Source organism: Prunus persica, chromosome G7 (assembly GCF_000346465.2).
Source record: "Prunus persica cultivar Lovell chromosome G7, Prunus_persica_NCBIv2, whole genome shotgun sequence".
Classification (NCBI taxonomy): domain Eukaryota; kingdom Viridiplantae; phylum Streptophyta; class Magnoliopsida; order Rosales; family Rosaceae; genus Prunus; species Prunus persica.
Window position 1 is genome coordinate 19,516,929 of NC_034015.1, and position 19,827 is coordinate 19,536,755.

At 37.1% G+C, this 19,827-nt stretch overlaps 4 protein-coding genes across 4 annotated transcripts; 2 read left to right on the forward strand and 2 right to left on the reverse strand.

Moving 5' to 3' along the window:
* Positions 578-3,857, forward strand: LOC18769137 (vacuolar protein sorting-associated protein 32 homolog 2). Its single transcript, XM_007202491.2, has 8 exons — positions 578-940; positions 1,115-1,223; positions 1,730-1,829; positions 2,355-2,440; positions 2,582-2,673; positions 2,847-2,961; positions 3,072-3,267; positions 3,484-3,857. The coding sequence occupies exons 2-7, from the start codon at positions 1,152-1,154 to the stop codon at positions 3,261-3,263; spliced, it is 657 nt and encodes a 218-aa protein (XP_007202553.1). The 5' UTR covers positions 578-940; positions 1,115-1,151; the 3' UTR covers positions 3,264-3,267; positions 3,484-3,857.
* Positions 6,496-8,932, reverse strand: LOC18769610 (meiotic nuclear division protein 1 homolog). The gene is made up of 10 exons (XM_007203036.2): positions 8,648-8,932; positions 8,263-8,343; positions 7,938-8,054; positions 7,779-7,817; positions 7,565-7,672; positions 7,407-7,469; positions 7,251-7,302; positions 7,113-7,157; positions 6,935-7,014; positions 6,496-6,754 (listed from the first exon to the last, which is right to left on the reverse strand). Exons 1-10 carry the CDS (start codon positions 8,648-8,650, stop codon positions 6,686-6,688), a joined length of 657 nt encoding a protein of 218 aa, XP_007203098.1. The 5' UTR covers positions 8,651-8,932; the 3' UTR covers positions 6,496-6,685.
* Positions 9,622-14,233, forward strand: LOC18770131 (probable LRR receptor-like serine/threonine-protein kinase At4g29180). The gene is made up of 12 exons (XM_020569297.1): positions 9,622-9,944; positions 10,290-11,321; positions 11,415-11,550; positions 11,639-11,710; positions 11,813-11,884; positions 11,957-12,037; positions 12,181-12,326; positions 12,435-12,658; positions 12,797-12,923; positions 13,004-13,069; positions 13,260-13,449; positions 13,611-14,233. Exons 1-12 carry the CDS (start codon positions 9,875-9,877, stop codon positions 14,071-14,073), a joined length of 2,679 nt encoding a protein of 892 aa, XP_020424886.1. The 5' UTR covers positions 9,622-9,874; the 3' UTR covers positions 14,074-14,233.
* Positions 17,205-18,395, reverse strand: LOC18769043 (transcription factor MYB6). Its single transcript, XM_007204375.2, has 3 exons — positions 18,158-18,395; positions 17,885-18,014; positions 17,205-17,791 (listed from the first exon to the last, which is right to left on the reverse strand). The coding sequence occupies exons 1-3, from the start codon at positions 18,291-18,293 to the stop codon at positions 17,308-17,310; spliced, it is 750 nt and encodes a 249-aa protein (XP_007204437.1). The 5' UTR covers positions 18,294-18,395; the 3' UTR covers positions 17,205-17,307.

Sequence of the window (19,827 nt, forward strand, 5' to 3'; positions counted from 1 at the left end):
TTTGAACGATACTAGTTCTGTATTTTTATCATCACTTATTTCTAGTTCTGATGGAATCTTCATGTAAAGCACGTCAGTAATGAGGTCCTTTCACCGCCCAAATATGAGCAAATCCAGTTGGTTCACCGCACATACAAAAGGGGTTGTGAAATTGTTCTTGGTGCAGTTAAATGCACATTGATTTGGCACTTGCACTTGTTTAATGAATATAATTGAATATTTAAAAAAGTTGAATATTTAAACAGTACAGCCGTGCGGCTATACTCTTTAAAAAATTCAATTATTTAAAGAGTATAGCCGCGCGGCCATACTCTCTCAATATATTCGAATATTTAAATTAGTATAGCCGCGCGGCTATACTCTTTAAATATATACATTAAAAAAGAAAAAAAAAAAGAGGAAACGGTAAAAGCTCAATGGTTAAAGGTAAAGAACAAAAGTGTAAGTAAATAAGTCATTTACATGAATTTTTTTATTGCTATAGTAAAAAAGAGAATTAATCAAATTCTTACCCAATCACAAACATTTCCATCTTTTACAGCATTACTAGTACTACTACCTCCATCAGAAGTGAGCAAGCTCCAATGACCAATCATTGACTTGTAGAAACTAACCACCAAACCCAAACGACATCGTTTCACCCATCCGAAGGGTTAAGATACATCCAGCCGTCCGTTAGACCTTCACTGGACCCCACAAACCAATCAAGTGCGCCACGTGGAAAAACATAACTCCATTCAACGACGCAGACGAAACTCAGAAAAAGGCAAAGCAGCTTCGCTTCTCCTTCTTCTAACACAAACCAACACGCCTAAGAAATCCCCAATCAACCCAATCGGCAAAGCCACGGCCATTACACGGTCCTCTTCCTTCTTCTCCTTCGAAACCCTAATTTTCCCAATCCGATCCTTCTTCCTCAAAATCTAGCGTCAATTTCAAGGTAAGCATATGTACCCAATTACCCATACATCTATCTGTACGTCGCTGTTTCCAATAAATGTTGTGACGTTTCTTTGTGGTGAAAATTTTCGATCTTGATTTGGCGGGGCTGGGGAAACAGATTTTGGATAGGGTTTTGATCGATTTCATCGCGTTGACGTTTTTTATTATGCAGAAGATCGAGAGGGTTCGATAATTGCAGAGAATCAACCATGTTTACCAGGCTTTTCGGGAAACCTAAACAGGAAGGCAATGCCCTGACCACCTTAGACAAATTAAATGAGGTAAAATGACCGATTTATTCATCGATTTTTATTCATTCGTATTGATAATTTTTCTCAAAGTATTTAAATTTGTGTGATTCGTTCGTAGCTTTGTTAGTTTGATTTGGTTTTGGAAGTCTGTAAGTATTACTGTGTGTGACTGTGTGTGCCGGCATGTGGATGATTCTCTATGGGTTTGTGAATAGTTTAGAATGAGAGGCTGATGGGACATGAGGAACTCTTCAATTATGTAGTTCTTTATGTTTTCTTTGAGTTGGTTGATGCAATTAGATTGCTTTCTGAAGATGTTTTTCCACATATGAAATGAAGTATTGATTTTCAAGTTGATATCTTGGCTTGTATTGCAACAAAGGCCATTAATCTCAGTAGTGATGATGATAACACCTATTAAGTTGACGGAAATGTTAATTATCTGGATGAACTTTGTTTCTGGTTGTGTTTACACCTATTTTTGTTCCTCGTCAGTAGTTGATTATTTCCTCGATCAATCTCTCTCTGTTGTACAGACACTTGAAATGCTAGAGAAAAAGGAAAAAGTACTACAGAAAAAGGCTGCTGCAGAAGTTGAAAGGGCCAAGGAATTCACCAGAGCAAAGAACAAAAGGGGTATGGTTGCAAAATGTTTTCATTCTTATGGAGAATTCGGATGGTGATAATCTAATTCTTGAATAATTTTTAAGGAATTTATTAACTTTTTGCTTTGAGAGAGGGCTTATGTTCACACCCGTTTATCCATTAGTTTACATTTTGCACCTTGATTATGTATACATGAGTTTGCCTTGTATTATTGCCATCTAATGCTTATCAAGCTTTTTTTCTACGGTAACTTAATCTAAGTAAGGAACTTAACCTGAGGCTTTCTTTATTCCTCACCACTGCTTTCAGCACCAATTGAATTGGTTAGGACTGGAGACTCAGTGTGTATACCAATACATTTTATACTCCTTAAAGTTGGTCAAATATATGAATGATGATTGTCAAACCTGTCTAGATTTTGTCTATAAGTTGGAAATCATAAAGAGTTTATAAGACCCTTATATGATTTGAATCTAAAACCAAAGATGTGTTGTCCATGTCTTTTGAAATTCTAGTTCTGTGGTTGAGTTGTAACTTTTGCTGCTTTTTTTGCAGCGGCTATACAATGTTTAAAGAGGAAGAGGTTATATGAACAACAAATAGAACAGCTTGGAAATTTCCAGTTGCGTATCCATGATCAGGTGACGTTGGAATTGGAACTATATTTCTTGATCCTTTAAATAGTGTTTCAAATATTGTCAATAATTTTATCTATTTTTGGATTATTTGGTTTTGATGAATGGGATTTTGCTGTATTGATGTGGCATATGTTGATGTTGCAGATGATAATGCTAGAAGGTGCAAAAGCCACAACCGAAACTGTAGATGCCTTGAGAACTGGAGCAGCTGCAATGAAAGCAATGCAGAAAGCAACGTATGTAGCATTTATTGTTGTATTAAGCATATTTGCACTTTCACGAGAATTTTTTTTTAATAATATGCTTTACTTTTTATGTTTCATCTTCATTTCTTGGATGTCACATCACATCTGATTAATTCAATTATGGGTGTTCCTCACATAATTGAAATGGGTGTCCTTTTATACAGGAACATAGATGATGTGGACAAGACCATGGATGAGATTAATGAGCAGACAGAGAACATGAAACAGATACAGGAAGCATTGTCAGCTCCAATTGGTGCAGCTGCTGATTTTGATGAGGTTTGTGTTGTCTTTTCCTTTCCTTATCCCAATATGATTGGTTTTCTAAATGCTATGTTTTCAACTAGTATATACAGCTGCTTAGTGGTTTGGACATTTTTAATCTGCAGGATGAACTGGAAGCAGAACTTGAAGAGCTGGAAGGCGCTGAGTTGGAAGAACAACTTCTTCAGCCAGCAACAACAGCTCCTGCTGCTCCAGTGCAAGCCCCAGCAGGAAGGCAACCAACCCGTCCTATTCCCCAGAAGCGCACTGCTGAAGAAGATGAATTGGCTGCTTTGCAGGCTGAGATGGCACTTTGAGCAGGTCCGTTGATCAGTTTCTGTATGATTATTGTAATATCATTAAAGACATAAAATTGCAGTTGTTTGTTTCACAAATTGTGCCTTCTTTTATCATTTTAGTTGAATGAAGTACATTAAATGGAATTCTTTCTGAGGGTTTTAGTGAAATGAACTTATATGCAGTTTCATTGTTTTGTATTTGAGTTAAGAGTTGATTTTATTTGTTATAATGTTGCAGGTATTATTCTGCAGGATGAAAGGAGGTTATGTAAAGGATTGGTCTGATTTTATAATGGAGATTTGTGCTCCGATCGCGCATCCAGATTTCTGTGTGGCTTCATTATTAAACCGAATGTATATAAAGGTGGCATAAATCAAACAGTCCCCTTTGAAACTTGTATTCTGCTTTTTTCAGAGTTTTCTCTTTCTTTTCTTTTTCTTTTTCTTTTTAACTTATCTTTGAACATTTATTCAATGTTCTGTCAGGCCTGAATCAGTAGCTTGTTCTATTATGTGATATTACCAAGTGAATAATATGAGATGATCTTGGAGCCTATACTATGAAGCTCTTCTGTCTTCTTGGTATCGCCTCCACTCCATTGGACTTGGTCAGTCTTTTGCTTAATCTATCGGCTGTTGACCTAAGGCAATGACAGGAAGGAAATGATGCGTAAATTTCACCATCTCTCCTGTGTTTAAGTGTCTTTTTAATCATTGATAAAGAGGGATTCCAACATGGGAGAAATTTTAGTCTTCAAACATGAACCGTGTCATTTATTATATGTTTTAAAACACGTGATACCACGTAATTGTGTAACGGCTACACCTTCGGGTTCTCTTTCAACCATGAAAAGGGTAACTAGACTAAGAACTAGTCTCTTCATGTGGGCCATCAGTGAAAATGCTGCTGCTCAAATACATCATCATCGTTGAACGTTGTCTCTATTGTTGTTTCATGGTTACTATTAACTTGCTACACTTGGTAACCCAACAAAACTTCTAGTGCTAAAACAAATATTAATAGATGGGGCTTGTAGCTTTAATGGTTTTTCACTCATGCCAAGGGTAGAGTTCAAATGCTCTCCTCATTTACCCTCTTTTGTACTTTTTTTTTTATTTAAAAAAAACAATATTAAACTTGTCCACCATTCAATTTGAATTATTTTATTATTTTCTAAGATCAAACAAAACAAAAAGGGTAGAGTTCTATATGATTCTTGAGGATAAGAGATTTTGTAGTTTTCCAAACCCTAGGGAAGGTCGACGTAGGTTTTTTTTGTTCTAGGGTTTAGGGATGGATTAGGCCTCTATATCTATATCTAACCCAACAAAACAAAAAGGGGATGGATTGTAAACAGTTGAAGCCGAGAGAAAAGGCACTGGCACTGGCACTGGCACTGGCATGCTTCTTAAAACAAGGTTGCGCATGTAAAAACTTTGGTCCACAACCAGACAACAGTCTCTCTATAAAATGAAGTGGTAAACACGTTGTCTGGTTAGGTGGGGTCTTGATTTCACAACTTTTTTCTGTATTGACAAAAAAGAAAGAGGATGCCCATGTCGTTCCTTTTTGGTGCCATAAACAATATTAATATTGCCAAGTAAAAGTAGGTATTAGATTTTGGTTTAAAACTGTTTTGAGGTTCTAATTGCCCTCCAATTCACTTCAGTGATTTTAACATTTACTAGCGAGAGAGAGAGAGAGAGATAACATAATGTGAACAGAGAGAAGGATATGGAAATTAATGAATCTTGAAATTGAAAAAAGAATAGGGGATTTGATAAAAATGGTAACAACAAATTAGCAACATGGGCTAGCAAGCAAAGCCTAACATGATAATGATGCAACAATTTCACTTCACAATTTTTCTTGAATTTTTCTCTTCTCTATATTTCATCTTTCTCCAAAAATGGGGTCTCTAATGGATGATGTAGGTGAGGAGCAGAGCCAATACCATCAGCACATAAGCAATTCCTTGGTCCACTGCTACCCCTGCATACCCAAACACAATCATCAACATTCAACACGAACAATCTGAACTCAAATCACAACAACATGATTTCTAGAGAGAGAGAGAAACATACCATCACTTGTAGGGGCAGGGGTAGGTGCAAGGGTTTGAGCATTGATGGAGGGGAGAAGCAGAGAGATAACAAGGGAACAAATTGCCATCACAAAAAATTGAACTTTCAACATCTCCATTTTCTACAAGCTGTAAAAAAATTTCCTACTTCCCAAACACAGCTTTCTCTCTCTCTCTGCCCCCCACTATGGTATGCCCCAATGGGTCTCTTCTCCAACTCCAATACAAAGTTTTCAGCCAAATGAGGGTGGCTTTGTACCTCTTCAGTTCCAGATTTATATAGAAAGAGAGCAAAAGACTTCGAATGAAAGAGGAAATTACTCACACAATACGACCAACCCAAAAGCCTAAAACGACAGTGGGACGAGGAGAATCTTTTACACACAAAAAAAAAAATAATAATAATTTAATTTTTATAGAAACCGCCACTCTGGCTTATAATTGCTGCTAACTAACCTTATGATTTCATTTCAATGGCTCTTAGCCTCCTACCCCAAATTATAGGCTCTTGATGGTGCCACGCGTACGCCCGAGATCAGTTGCACGTTAAACTCCAGGCATTGTTGTCGAGCTGTGTAACTGTGGGACCCCCTCCCACATGCCATCATATCATCAATACACTCATATTCTCTTTCTATTATTTTTGAATTTTCTGGCTAAATTTCAAAAGTCTAGCAGATGATTGAGCCGTTGGTGTGTTCTTTAGTCTTGTCTGGACACATCACACTTCAAGGTAACCGACACACATCCAACTTGGCAATTCAAGGCACGGCAAGGCAGTGCGTTGGAATATAAACAAATTTGAACCTTCCTTCCTCTTGTTGATTTTATCTTGACAATGAAAGGTTCGAATGTTGTTCTATTAATTGTCGTAAACATTATGAAAATGAGGTGACTTATATTCAAAGTATTTGATCCACCTGTTCCAGTGCAAAAAAATTTCGACAATTATTCATTAAATCAACTACTAATCACGTCACAGTATTTTGATGATGAAATGTGTTTGATGCAAATTAATGGGTCAGCCCGAGCTTCCAGACTAAGCTGGTCTGGTTAAGGAAGAGTCAGGCTGAAGCCCAATAATCTTTTCTAGCAAAAACACAAAATTGGTTCGTCCCATTAATCAAGGAGACCAGGAAATCTTGACCTAATGACACAAAGTCTGGTTTAAGTAAACAAACATGTTAGATTGAGTCATTAAGTATCATATCAACCTGTGTTCTTAGTACCATTATGATGCATAAAGCTAAAGGAAACACCATTTCCTTGTTCGATACAAGCCATAGTGGTGATTGACAATTGAAATCTAAGGAATTACAAACCATACTGTATTTACCATGCGGTGCCATTCAGGATCTAATTAATAACTGAGCTCAGTGGAGCTGGTGTCATCTCTATATAGTCAAAGTCCTCTGTTATTCCAATCTGCATTTGAAATTAGAAAGACAATTATCAAAGGAAAGAGAGAAACTGGGAAGCTAGATGACTAGATTCAAATTGAGCATGTTCTTTCAGCTGACATGACAAACGACAACCTCAGCATGGCAAGCTCATGAGTTCAAAATAATAAAAACCTGGGCTTGCTCTCTATTAATTCTAATTTACCTCGTTGTACAAGTTCTCAAGCTGCTCTTTGGCCTGCGGAAAGTTATTTGAACACCACTGGCGCACTGTGAAAATGTTGTCTGCAGTAATTAAACCACAGTTATTAAGAGTTCCCATTCTCTTGATTTAGAAACACACCCCACCCTCCAAACAAGAAACAAATGGATTATGATAAAACCTGTCCATCGATTAGCTGCTGTATGGGCAACTTCAATTGCTTTCTCTGCCAACAAAATTATAATATGGTTAGTTCACTTATTTGAGTTCGAAGGTGTTAAAAGGGCATCATTCTACTATGATTGAAGCATCAATTAACTCATTGCTTCAAAGGCAGCTGGATCATTGTCTGCATACTGCGCCATCTCATCCTGAAAATGGCAATGGACTACAGTTAGCAACTCGATCAAATAATTTATTTAAGTTGTTTCAAACTCTAATGCATCACAAATGTGCAGGATATATAGACTCCAACCTTCAGCTCATTATACTTTAGCTCTATGGCTTTTAGATCAGCTAAGGCCTCATCTCGTTCTTCCTGGTAAAAACATGAGATTCAGATGCATAAATACATTCTTACAAAGTAGAAAACAGTTCAAGCCTTTGAAAGAGATAAAAGTTTGAAACACTCACAGAATCCTCACGTCCCTTCTTCAGGGCATTACACTGTTCAACAAGTTCTGCATGACGCTTCTTACTGCTTTGGAGATCAGATTCAAGTCTGCTATTCACATTCCTAAGCTGCCAAAGGCCAAAAACAATATCAGCACGAATCGACTTGTAGGAATTTCAGCACAAATCCTACCCTGTAGAACTGAGCTTATAATGTAAACCATCAAAGGTTCACCTGGTTTCCAGCAGTGCTAGGAAGACTCCAAAAATACACCTGAAATTTTAAAATAACATACATTACAAAATGCCAATAAAAACAAGCATTTTGGATCACATCTTTCACAGACTGATCATAATCCACTATGCAAAGCTGTATGTGGAAACATCTACTTACAGAGGTTCCTATCTTGTCTTTGAAAACAAGGTCATCATCCACTAAACTTTGGATCACATCTTTCACAGACTGAGAAATAACACCTTTCTTTGGGCCTGACTTCTCAAGCTCCTTTAGCTGAAATCACCAATAAACATATGAACAGAGCTGTAGAAGTACAATATAAGCTGAAACCATTGACATTGTTCACAATGAAAAAGAGATTAACCACATTTGAAAATACAGAACTCAATTGAAATCAATTAGAATAGGGTTCGCAAAATAAAATTAGAAAAAATTGAATGAATTCATTAAAATTATAGCATCAGGGCGTGATAATACTCACAAGGAAGAAATCTTGAGAGTCGTAAAAGATTTGAAGCATCTTCTCACGCTTCTCTTCCAACGAAAGACCTCTCTTCTTCGACTGTACACAAATGAAAACATCGCCAACAAAAAGAAAAAAAATTGAGAGAAGAGAAATCGCAAGAAATTCAAAATACTAACACATTTCGTTTCTATGCGACACAAATAATTAATTGGAGCAATTAATTTGAACTTAAGATTAAAAACTATATTGAATCTTGTTCATTCGCGCATTTTCTCAGTAACCAAACGGAGCAAAAAGCTAGGATTTGAAACTTGAGAGATCTGATACTATAGTTAACGAGTGAGCTAGAAATACAAATAAAATTAAAGAAAAATTAGGGTTCAGAGAGAGAGCGATTTACCATTGAGGCGAGCTGAGAAGACAAATTGCTGAGGAAGCTACTGAAATGAAGCGTCTAGATTGGCGGGAATTCTTTATATCCACTGCAGCACTCAGCAGCTTATGCTCAAATTACTATTCAAATTACTAACACGTCCTTTTATACTTCACATTTGCGTTTGTTCAAACGACGTGTCGTTCGAATGTGACGAACAACTTACTCATACGGATGAAAAAGGGGATTTTTTTTTTTTTAAGTATGGAATGGAAAAATGATGGTCAAAACCATATCTCCTCCTCAAAAAAGACTGTTGGATCAATGCAATTATGAATGAGTCATGAAATAAAATTCTGAAGTGGAATATCATGCAAGTTTTCTTTCTCGTATCAACGTATCACGTGTTACTCATGTGATGAGATGATTGTAAGAAGAAGGCGTATATATGTTCTATTTCACTAAAGAGTTTCTTAACATAAAACAACTTGTCATTTTTGTAAATAGTGACCTTAAACCGTTGGATTCTCATGAAATGGCCAAGATCGATCTCGGCTATGGCCCTTTCCAACTCCATTTTTTATCATCCCATTACACACAAATTAAATAATACCAAAAACAAAAACAAAAAAAACAAAAAAGGTCTGGTACAAAGCCACAAAGATAGAGCTGCCAGCAGCTGCAATATGTGACCCAAATATTTTATGCCTGCTGATATACTAATGCCTACTAGTTCAATATTATAAGCAAGTTGAGCAATATTATTAAGGTTTTATATTCTTCCTTTGTTATGCCTTTTTAGACTTTGGACTTAAGGTTGCGTTTCTCAGTTTCTTTCTGCTCTGCTTGTCGGCACGAAGATTTTGGCTTTCATGCTAATTAAATTAATCATTGATTGCCAGTACAGTTCAAGTTTTAAAAAAAGGAACAATAAAACATATGAATAATGCACCTACCAATTTTCAAAACTATCAGGTGGGTGGGTAGAAATTTTTCTACTTAAACTGTGGTGTGGTGACACGAATCTCTGTCATCCTCATCCCACATGTTTAAAACTTGGTGGCTTGGATTGAAAATGGATGAAAAGGATTTAGTCTGACTAATTTGGCTGAGGTTCTTGAGCACACTGAATGTGAAATCAGTATGTATGCATTGACCAGCAAAGATGCTCACGTGACCAGCAAAAACTGTCATTCATTTTTAGTATCAGATTCATAGGATCCAAGAGAGAGAGAGAGAGAGAGAGAGAGAGAGATGAAAATGTCAACTGGGTTCTTCCTCCTGTTGCTCTGTGCAAGTTTAGTTCATGCGCAGCGCCGGATAGGTTAGTTTTTTCTTTAAAAGCAAATGATATTTGTGTCTGTCTGGTTCATTTTACATGTCTACTTATAACTTCTTGTTTTAGCTCTAAATATAGTTTCTTGTAAAAGTCTGTATCTTTAAGTACTAGTTGCTTGTGTTCTTGGCCTATTGCTACCTTTCTTGGTAGGAGAAGAACTTTTCCTACTAATAAAGACCATTATGATTCTGTGGCATCTTTTAAAAGGGTAGATATAATTCATAAATCTAGGATTTTAGGTCATAAATTGGGCTGTTTTGTTCTTTTGTGTTAACAATCAGAAACAGCTCATTCATTCCGATTTCTCTTCACTTATCTGTTTTCATTTAGACTTCGTAAGCATTGACTGTGGCTCTCCCTCGAAGACCTACGAAGACACAGACACCAACATAACATATTCACCAGATGGAGATTACACAGATACAGGGATAAACCAGAACATCTCCTCTGAGTATATGTATCCAAAGTATCCCAACCTACCCTTCCCTCTCTCAGACCTCAGGAGTTTTCCTCTAGGAAACAAAAATTGCTACACTTTGAGACCCGAAGCGGGAAAAGGCAGCTTGAATTTGATTAGAGCTTCCTTTTTATATGGAAACTACAATGGAGAAAACAAGCTACCTGAGTTTGATCTATATCTTGATGTCAACTTCTGGTCGACAGTGAGATTTGGAAATGCTTCTGAAATTGTTACAAAGGAGATTATAGGTTTTGCACAATCTGACAGCATGCATATTTGTCTAGTAAACAAAGGTTTAGGAACTCCTTTCATTTCAGCATTGGAATTTAGACCGCTCAACAGCTCAACTTATGGTACTGAGTATGGGACCACTGCATCATTAGTACTCTTTAGAAGGCTAGACATTGGATCAAGCAATGGAACAGGTCGATATGGAGATGATGTTTACGATCGAATTTGGTCCCTTTATGTTTCACCTTCTTGGAATACAGTTAGCACTTCTTTACCAATTAATACCTATGAGAACGGATATAGAGCACCGTTTGAAGTAATCAAGACTGCAGCTAGACCTCAAAATGGAAGTGAACCTTTAAACTTGTACTGGAACACAACTGGTATGGATGATCAATTTTATATTTATATGTACTTTGCTGAGGTAGAGATTCTTGCGAGAAACCAGTCAAGAAAGTTCAATATATCTTGGAATGGATCTCCATTGTTTGGACCTGTCGTGCCGCGTTACTTACAAGCAGACATAATATCAAATTCAAGAGCTCTGGTGGGAAAAGATCACCAAATTTCTATATACAAGGCAGAGAACTCTACCCTTCCACCCATTCTCAATGCTATTGAGGTTTTCAAAGTCATGCAGCGGGTTGAATCACCTACTTTTAGTGAAGATGGTATGTTTTCTTTTGTTGAAGTTTACTGCATTCAAATTTGTATATTGCTCAGAAAGAAATGCTTAGCTTCACACCGGTCTTGTTTGATCTCAGTTGAGGCCATAACGAATGTCAAAACTACATATCAAATAAAAAAAATCTGGGCTGGCGATCCTTGTGGACCTAAGAATTTCTCTTGGGAAGGTCTAAAATGCAACTACACCCTTTCACATCCTCGGATTACTTCGCTGTAAGTCCTTCAGGGGAACTAGAATTAATACAATTTTCTTCTCCTTTGTAATCCATTTCTAAACAGATTTGCCTTTTATTGTCACTAGGAACTTGAACTCAAGCAACTTGAATGGGATCATAGCTGCTTCCATTGCCAAGCTCTCATCATTGGAGTCCTTGTAATTATTGTTATTTTGTGCTTGCAAAAAGGCTCATCTTTTTAAAGCTATCCACTTTAATATCATGAACATACTAACTTAACTTTACATGCTTTGTCCCAGAGATTTGTCAAACAACAACTTAACTGGACCGGTGCCTCAGTTCCTGGAAGAACTAAAGTCTCTCAAGATCCTGTAAGTGTGATTACTACATGATGATAGATTCATTGTGATGCCAGCATTCCATTATTAAGAATTGACATGCAGGAACTTGAAAGGCAATCAATTGTCTGGTTCCATTCCAAACGCTCTTCTGGAGAGATCAGGAGCTGGACTACTTGAACTGAGGTACACCTCCTCATCTCAACCCGGAAACTTGCTTCTTGTTTATCTGGTTTTGTAAGCTTCTTTTAGTTTAAAAAATAACAGAAATGGTTGATGTTATGCATTATGCAGAGAAGTATGATAATTGTGTATCTTCTGCATTTCAGTGTGGATAGCCAAAATCTTTGTGGCTCGGATTCATGCAAAAAGAAGAAGAAAATTGTTGTTCCAATAGTTGCATCGTTATTATCAGCACTAGTCCTCCTTATAGTGGTGATAGTAGTATGGAAATTGAGAAGAAAAAGAAAAGCAGGTACCTTTTAACTTAATGGAAGAAATAACTTCTGAAATTATCATTTTAAATCATGAAAAGTTCCTTCTTTTAACAGTCGGAATCTGAAATCATTATTTGTGTACTTAGATACAGAAAGAGAAAACTTTAACAAAACAGGAAGAACTATAGCATCAAAGAAATGCCAGTTTACTCATGAAGAGGTTTTAGAAATTACCAAAAACTTTCAAACTGCGATCGGGAAGGGAGGATTTGGGATTGTGTACCATGGCTACATGAAAGATGGCACCCAAGTTGCAGTCAAAATGCTTTCCCCGTCATCATCTCAAGGACCTAGGGAGTTCCAAACAGAGGTTTGTCAGTTAGAATGCCTTGAAATTCATTGGATGTGGAATAAAAGTCTTGCATATGAGTGATGAGTGAAACTAGAATGAAAGACAAAGGCCTATGCTCATTTGTTATTGATTTGATGAGTCCCTTGTTGACTGCAGGCTGAGCTCCTGATGAGAATCCATCATAGAAACTTGGCCTCATTTGTTGGATACTGTGATGATGCAGACAACTTAGCACTTATATACGAGTACATGCCTAATGGCAACCTTAGAGGCTGTCTCTCAGGTAATCCTTTATCAAAGCATTGTCCTTCGACATGAGCTTGAGCATTTCAAGATATTTAAATGTCACATTAATGGTTGCAGATTCAGATAGGAGCACACGTATGACTTGGGAAATGAGGCTTCGCATAGCAATAGATGCTGCGCAAGGTTGGTGCTTCCTGGTACTCAACCCAAAATATGAACATCTCTTAAAACTTGGAACAGCTTTCCTACACCAGCATTCTGTGCATGTGATTTTCCAATTTCCTACAAAAGATTCTTAAATATATATTCTGGTATGACAATATTTGCTTATATTACAGTTCAACTAATGTAGATAGTGAAATATGTCTCTCAGGGCTGGAGTACTTGCATCATGGATGCAAGCCACCTATTGTACATAGAGATGTAAAGACTGCCAACATTCTCTTAAGTGAAAATTTGGAAGCTAAAATTGCAGATTTTGGTCTTTCCAAGGTTTTTCCCAGTGATAATGAGCCTGATGTAGTGACAACAGTCATGGGCACTGCTGGGTATCTTGATCCAGAGTATGTTTTTACATTTTATTATTCTCTTAGCATTTTAATCATGTGAGTATTTGATGTAAAAAAGAACTGCAGAAGCAAATTAGTTTCAAGTTTCAACGTCAAATTCAATTATGGCAAAACACAGATATAAGAAGAGTGACTGATTTATGATTTGTGCTCAGGTACTACAATTGTCAAAGATTGAATGAAAAAAGTGATGTATATAGTTTTGGGGTTGTTCTACTAGAGCTCATTACAGGCCAAGCTGCAATCATAAAAAGTGATGAGCATGTCCACATTGTAGAGTGGGTGAATCCTGAGCTCCAAAGAGGGGATATAACAAGTGTTGTAGATCCAAGGATGCAAGAAGGTTACGATGTGAATTCGGTCTGGAAAGCCTTAGAGGTAGCAATGGCGTGCACAACTTCCACCTCCCAACACAGAGCCACAATGGATTTTGTATTGTCTGAGCTAAAACATTGTCTTGAAATGGAATTGTCTAGGCATCGAGAAAGAACCCCGGGCTCAACAGAAGAACTTCGTGTTAGATTTGCACCGTATGCTAGTACTAGTTCAACTGAAGTGTTTTCCATGTACACAGATTCCACAAATGCAGAGTCCATGACAGGACCATTTCCTAGGTAGCTAGTGAGGAGGCTTGATATTTGCAGCCTTGCAGGTTGAGAAAGATATACAACAAAGTCTATACTTAGTTTTTGAATTTCTTTTATGTACATAGCCAAGTTTGTGATTCATTTTTGAGTTTTATGATTTGGTACATAAGTTTTCTGGTTCTGAAGTTGAAGCCCTGCCTCTCTCTCTCTCCCCTAGGTTCTTTCACTCTGTATCGTGAGCAGAAATTTTCCATTGATGATCAACACAACTAGTCTAGAATACGTAGATTAACAAGTGCGTTTTGCAAACAAGAGAAAGGAAAACAACAAAAACGGAAGAAACACGTTATTGGAATACTGGTACATAGCGGCTATACTCTTTAAATATGCGTGTATATCGGCTATACTGTTAAAATATTCTATTTATAAGGTATCGCCGTTCGGCTATACCTTTAAAATAATCAATTTAAAATATTCTATTTAAAGAGTATCGCCGTGCGGCTATACTTTTAAAAGATTCCATTTATAGCGTACAGCCGACCGGCTGTACTCTTAAAATATTCTATTTATACAGTATAGCCGATCGGCTGCACCTTCAAAGTATTCTATTTAAACAGTCCCGCCGCGCGGCTATACTATTAAAATATTCTATCTAAAGAGTACAGCCGAGCGGCTATATGGGTAAAATGTTCCATTTATAGCGTATAGCCGTAGCGTATAGCCGGACGGCTATACTCGTAAAATATTCTATTTATACAGTATAGTCGACCGGCTGCACCTTCAAAGTATTCTATTGAAAGAGTGGGGCCGAGCGGCTGTACTATTAAAATATTCTATTTATAGCCGCGCGGCTATAAGGGTAAAATATTCCATTTATAGAGTATAGCCGCGCGGCTATACTCTTAAAATATTTTATTTATAGAGTATAGCCACTCGGCTACAAGGGTCAAAATATTCCATTTATAGAGTATAGCCGCGCGGCTATACGATTAACATATTCTATTTATATAGTATAGCCGCGCGGCTGTAAGGGTAAAATATTCCATTCATAAAGTATAGCCGCCCGGCTATACTTTTAAAATATTCTATTTATATAGTACAGCCGATCGGCTGCACCTTCAAAATATTTTATTTAAAGAGCGCGCGGCTCGGCTGCACCTTCAAAGTATTCTATTTAAAGAGTATAGCCGCCCGGCTATACGGGTAAAATATTCCATTTATAGAGTAGCGCAGCTCTGCTATACGGTTAAAATATTATATTTAAAGAGTATAGTCGTACGGCTAGACTAATTAAAATGATGTATTCTTTAAATATATTTCCACATTGCACCAACAATAAAAATATGGATTTCTCGGAAATATAAACCCAAAAAACTATAGAATGTACTTTACTGCCACCACTAAATCAAATTCTAGAAAGAAAGAAAAACATAAATGCATACGAGGTAGTGCATCGGGTGTAAAATCTGTCAATTCATGGCTATATATGAATGATTCGTTTTGATGCATGTGTCGGTATGTGCCTGTGATTCTCTTTCAAGTTTTTCTTTTTTATGGGTCTTCTGAGTTTTTCCGTATTGAGCAAAATCTGCTGTTATACCTTTTTTGGGTTTTCTGAACATCAATGTTGCTTATTTTCGATTAGGTTTCTGATAACTTGCTTCATGATGCAACTAGCAATCTAGAAACTTTAAGCTTTTGTTCTCAGACCCTTAGAAGCAAGGCAATTCTCTTCTCCTTATTGTTAGCTATCAATGTTCATGCACTTACTTGGCCATAGTTGCTTAAGATTCCACAAATGCAGAGTCCATGACAGGACCATTTGCTAGGTAGCTAGTGAGGAGGAGGCTTGATATTTCTGAGAGTAAAATCAAATTTATATCATTGAAGATTGTGTTTCTCTTCTTCTTTCCTTTCTGTTCTTTCCTTGATACTCACTAATTTGACCTCATAATAAACAATTGCAAGTTGGAGAAATTACTTATAAACAAACAAAGATATTTCTTAAAAGAAACAGCACATGTGAATTTGAAAATCCTTGACTAGCAAAGATGTTGATTTGACCAAGTTGGTCTCTTAGTTTAGATAACCTCACAACCTAGAGCCACCATGGGTTGCTCTATGCTGCTTCCTTCACAATTCTTTGATTAGATTATTGTAATGATGTTTTACTACAATAATAATATACAAAGACAAAAGACCAGCTTTTCTTAGCACCCCATTTGAATTGTATTCAACATCAATCAACTCATCCTAAAAGTTTATTAGCTTAGCAAGAGTCTTGCAATGAGACTTTGCATGTTGAATAGGGGAAGGCAACCAAAGAAGTCCTTAATATACAAGAAAGAAATATGATGGTAGAGTTGAATGAAAAGAGGTCAAGAAGGGCAGATTCAGAGAACAAGTATAATAAAGGATATGATGAAGCTCACAAGGGCCACACTTTATATTAATATAATAGTCTTAATCTGAGGCATGCTCTATTTCTCCACTTCCAGCCAAAGAAAACAGAAGGCACCCATTTTGGTCATCACTTTTTCAAGTACCAGTCTTTGCCATGTTCTTAAAGATAATGGCAAAGGCTGTTTACCAAAGACTAAAACCCTTTTACACTTCTTACTCCTTGAATTTTCATTCAAATTGACTATCCATCTATGAATAACATTTATGGCTTTTGACTATGTGTTCTTTGTAATCTTATTCTAAGCTCATTCAAATGAAAAAAACAAAACAAAACAAGAAACCCACAAGAGAGAGAGAGAGAGAGAGAGAGAGAGAGAGAGAGAGAGATAGATGGTCATTGTCAGATGTAGACATTTTCTTCACTTTGAATATGCAGCACAATGCAACTATTGTGACCTCTGACTAGTCAGAAGCAAACAAATTATTGCTGACTACATATATACCTCACAATATAACTGAATATTTTCACTTGCACAATTAGGCACACAAAAAAAAAAAAAAAAGGTTTATAATAGCAAATTAGGGCCCTCAGCCAAAGTTACCACAAACATTAATACAAAACAACGCTAAACGCCAGCTTGATTAGTCGATAAACTGCATGCATAATTCCATAATCATCCAAGTTTGGTTGTTCTTAACAGAACCAAAACCCTAGTATTCATACGTGTTAGTTTGTGAACTTGATAGAGAGGCTTTGCCTTGGCATCTTGAGTTTATAGCCTGCTGTTAACATGTAGGTAAGGAGAGAGTTTTTATATGCATAATACATAGAGCAAATTCGTAAGTATATTTAAATATTTGCCTAATAACCAAAGTTACCCAGAAGAGCATCAGCAGGAGGCTCAAATCCATAGTCCGTAAGAGCCCCACTTTCATCGCCAGACCACAGGGTGTAATTGTTCTCCAAACCCAAAATAGATGAAGTGGGAAGACTTGAAGCTTCTTGAGATGATGAAATATTGGTGAAACTCTTACTTCCACAAGTGCCAAAATCATTAACTTCCAGAAAATTTGAATGAGAAAATTGACTTATTTGCTTTTGTTGATCAAAACTCTGCCCCAAGCTCACGTCCATTAGATATGGCAATGTACCATCAAAACAAGATGATGAAGTCCCATGATCCTGAGGGGTTCCAGATTCAAATTTGGGAACTGAAGCCGGAAACTCTCTTGAAGCCAAATTCATGTTATATGCTGCGAAGAATTTTTTCTTCAACTTGGTGTTCCAATAGTTTTTGACATCATTGTCTGTTCTTCCTGGCAGTTGGGATGCTATAACAGACCACCTAATTAATCACACACAAATAGAACTTCACAAATGGTACAAAATTAAACAGTTTAGACACACAAGATATGTTTATAAATAATATTGGACTTGCCTACTTCCAATGGTACCGTAGAGAGTGCAAATAAGGTTGTCTTCCTCCTCAGTAAAACCTCCACGCTTGATGTCTGGCCTAAGATAATTCAGCCATCTCAATCGACAACTCTTACCACAACGGTTGAGGCCTTAATTCAACACATAATTAAATTTAAATTCATTTAACCACCATGAATAAAAGTAGTACTAACTGTTTTGCATGAACTAACCAACTTCTCCAAGAACAATTAAGAAGTAATAATTAGTAAGTGATCATTTGAAATTAGAGTACCTGCTTTGGTAGGGAGCGAAATCCAATTGCCACCAGTGCCATGGTTGTGGAGGTAGTTCTTGAGGGTGGTGTCTTCTTCGGGGGACCACGGTCCTCTTTTCACTTTAGATTTGTCACAGCATGGAGCTCTTCCCATGGCCAAACACTCAAAAACACTAGTCTATTACTCTGGCCTCAAATTCAACCACCAAAGCAGACCAGCCAAAGGGTCCAAAAGCTAAGTTAGCAGAGGAGAGGAGAGAAACTAAACCAGTGCGGGGGTACGTTGAGCATTTGAAAGATGGATAAAAAGAGCCTTTAGAAAGCTTGACTTCGTCTGACTGACCAATAAAGTTTATTCATTTTCTTAATGGGAAAGAGAGACTAGTCAATGTTGGTGCTTGAGGAAGCACGCAGTTCTCATGCATTTGCTGTCAAAACAGAAATTTCCCTACACAATGCCAATGCCTTATAAAATAAGAAAAATACTTGACTCGTTACACGTAAGTTAAACGCGATTTTAACTTTACCTTAAGCTTTCGGATTAAAGGAAAAAAAATCTATTACCTGGGTGTTGACAGAAACTATTTCACGCTTTGATCACCCTGACATGGGACTATTCAAATACCATCTGTCATGATATGGCCTCATGGATTCATTTTTATGCAGAAAATGCGAATTTTGTAATCTGGGATATGTTAGGCCAATTGAAATATTATATTTATGGATTTGACATTGATTTTATATGGAGATTGGTTGCTTATCATCTGCCAAACTTTGCTTAATGTCATGATCATGTTGTGCTTACTGAATATAATATGCAGACGACTTCAAATTTGATTGGCGATGACATAAATCTGAATGAGATCGATTTGCTGTTATTGGTGATCAAAATAAATCAAGAACAGTCAGCTGGCTCATGTACTTGGGCTTCCAAGCCTTCCACAAAATCTAACTACATCGGCTATGGGCCTATCGCAAACTATCACCTCCCCTAGTCCAATAATCCAATTCCTTCTCTCCAAATTTTATTTCAGGACCATGAAACTTTTCTAGCCCATCAAATCGTACGGAAAAAGACTGCTCTGTTTTGGGCTATTCCGGAATAAAAAGCATGCTTTATTTAAGTGATGCATAGACTTCAATGATGCTTGGTCTTTATTAAAGCGCATCGATATTGTTGAAAATGTGTACCACATTGCTACATTTTATTGGAGATGGGAATCAACATTTGGCATGCAGGCCAAAGTGGTAACCCGATGGACCAGAGTTCGACTCGACCTGATGGTTAGGTATGTTCGACTTGGCTCGCTTTAAGGTTGGGTAGGACTTGTGCTTAGGATTTGGAACTCTCGACTCGCTCGCAGTCTACGAGTTAAAATGGGTAGAATGAGACTCGGTAGGCCAAAGTCAGGCCCATCCCGATAGTTAGGCATGTTCGATTCAACCTGCTCTAAAGTTGGGTAAGATTTGGGCTTATAATTTGGAACTCTCCATCCACCCAAGACTTGACCAGACAAGACCGCCTGTGGTCTGGCCCAGCTTGGCCCGATCTAGACCCGCCTAAGAGCCAACCTTTTTTTTAATATTTAATTGATGCACTCCCTGACCTCCTTTTATACTTCATCAAATTAATGTAATATGTATGATAAACAAATAAACTTCTTATTTTGTTTACACATGTTATAAAT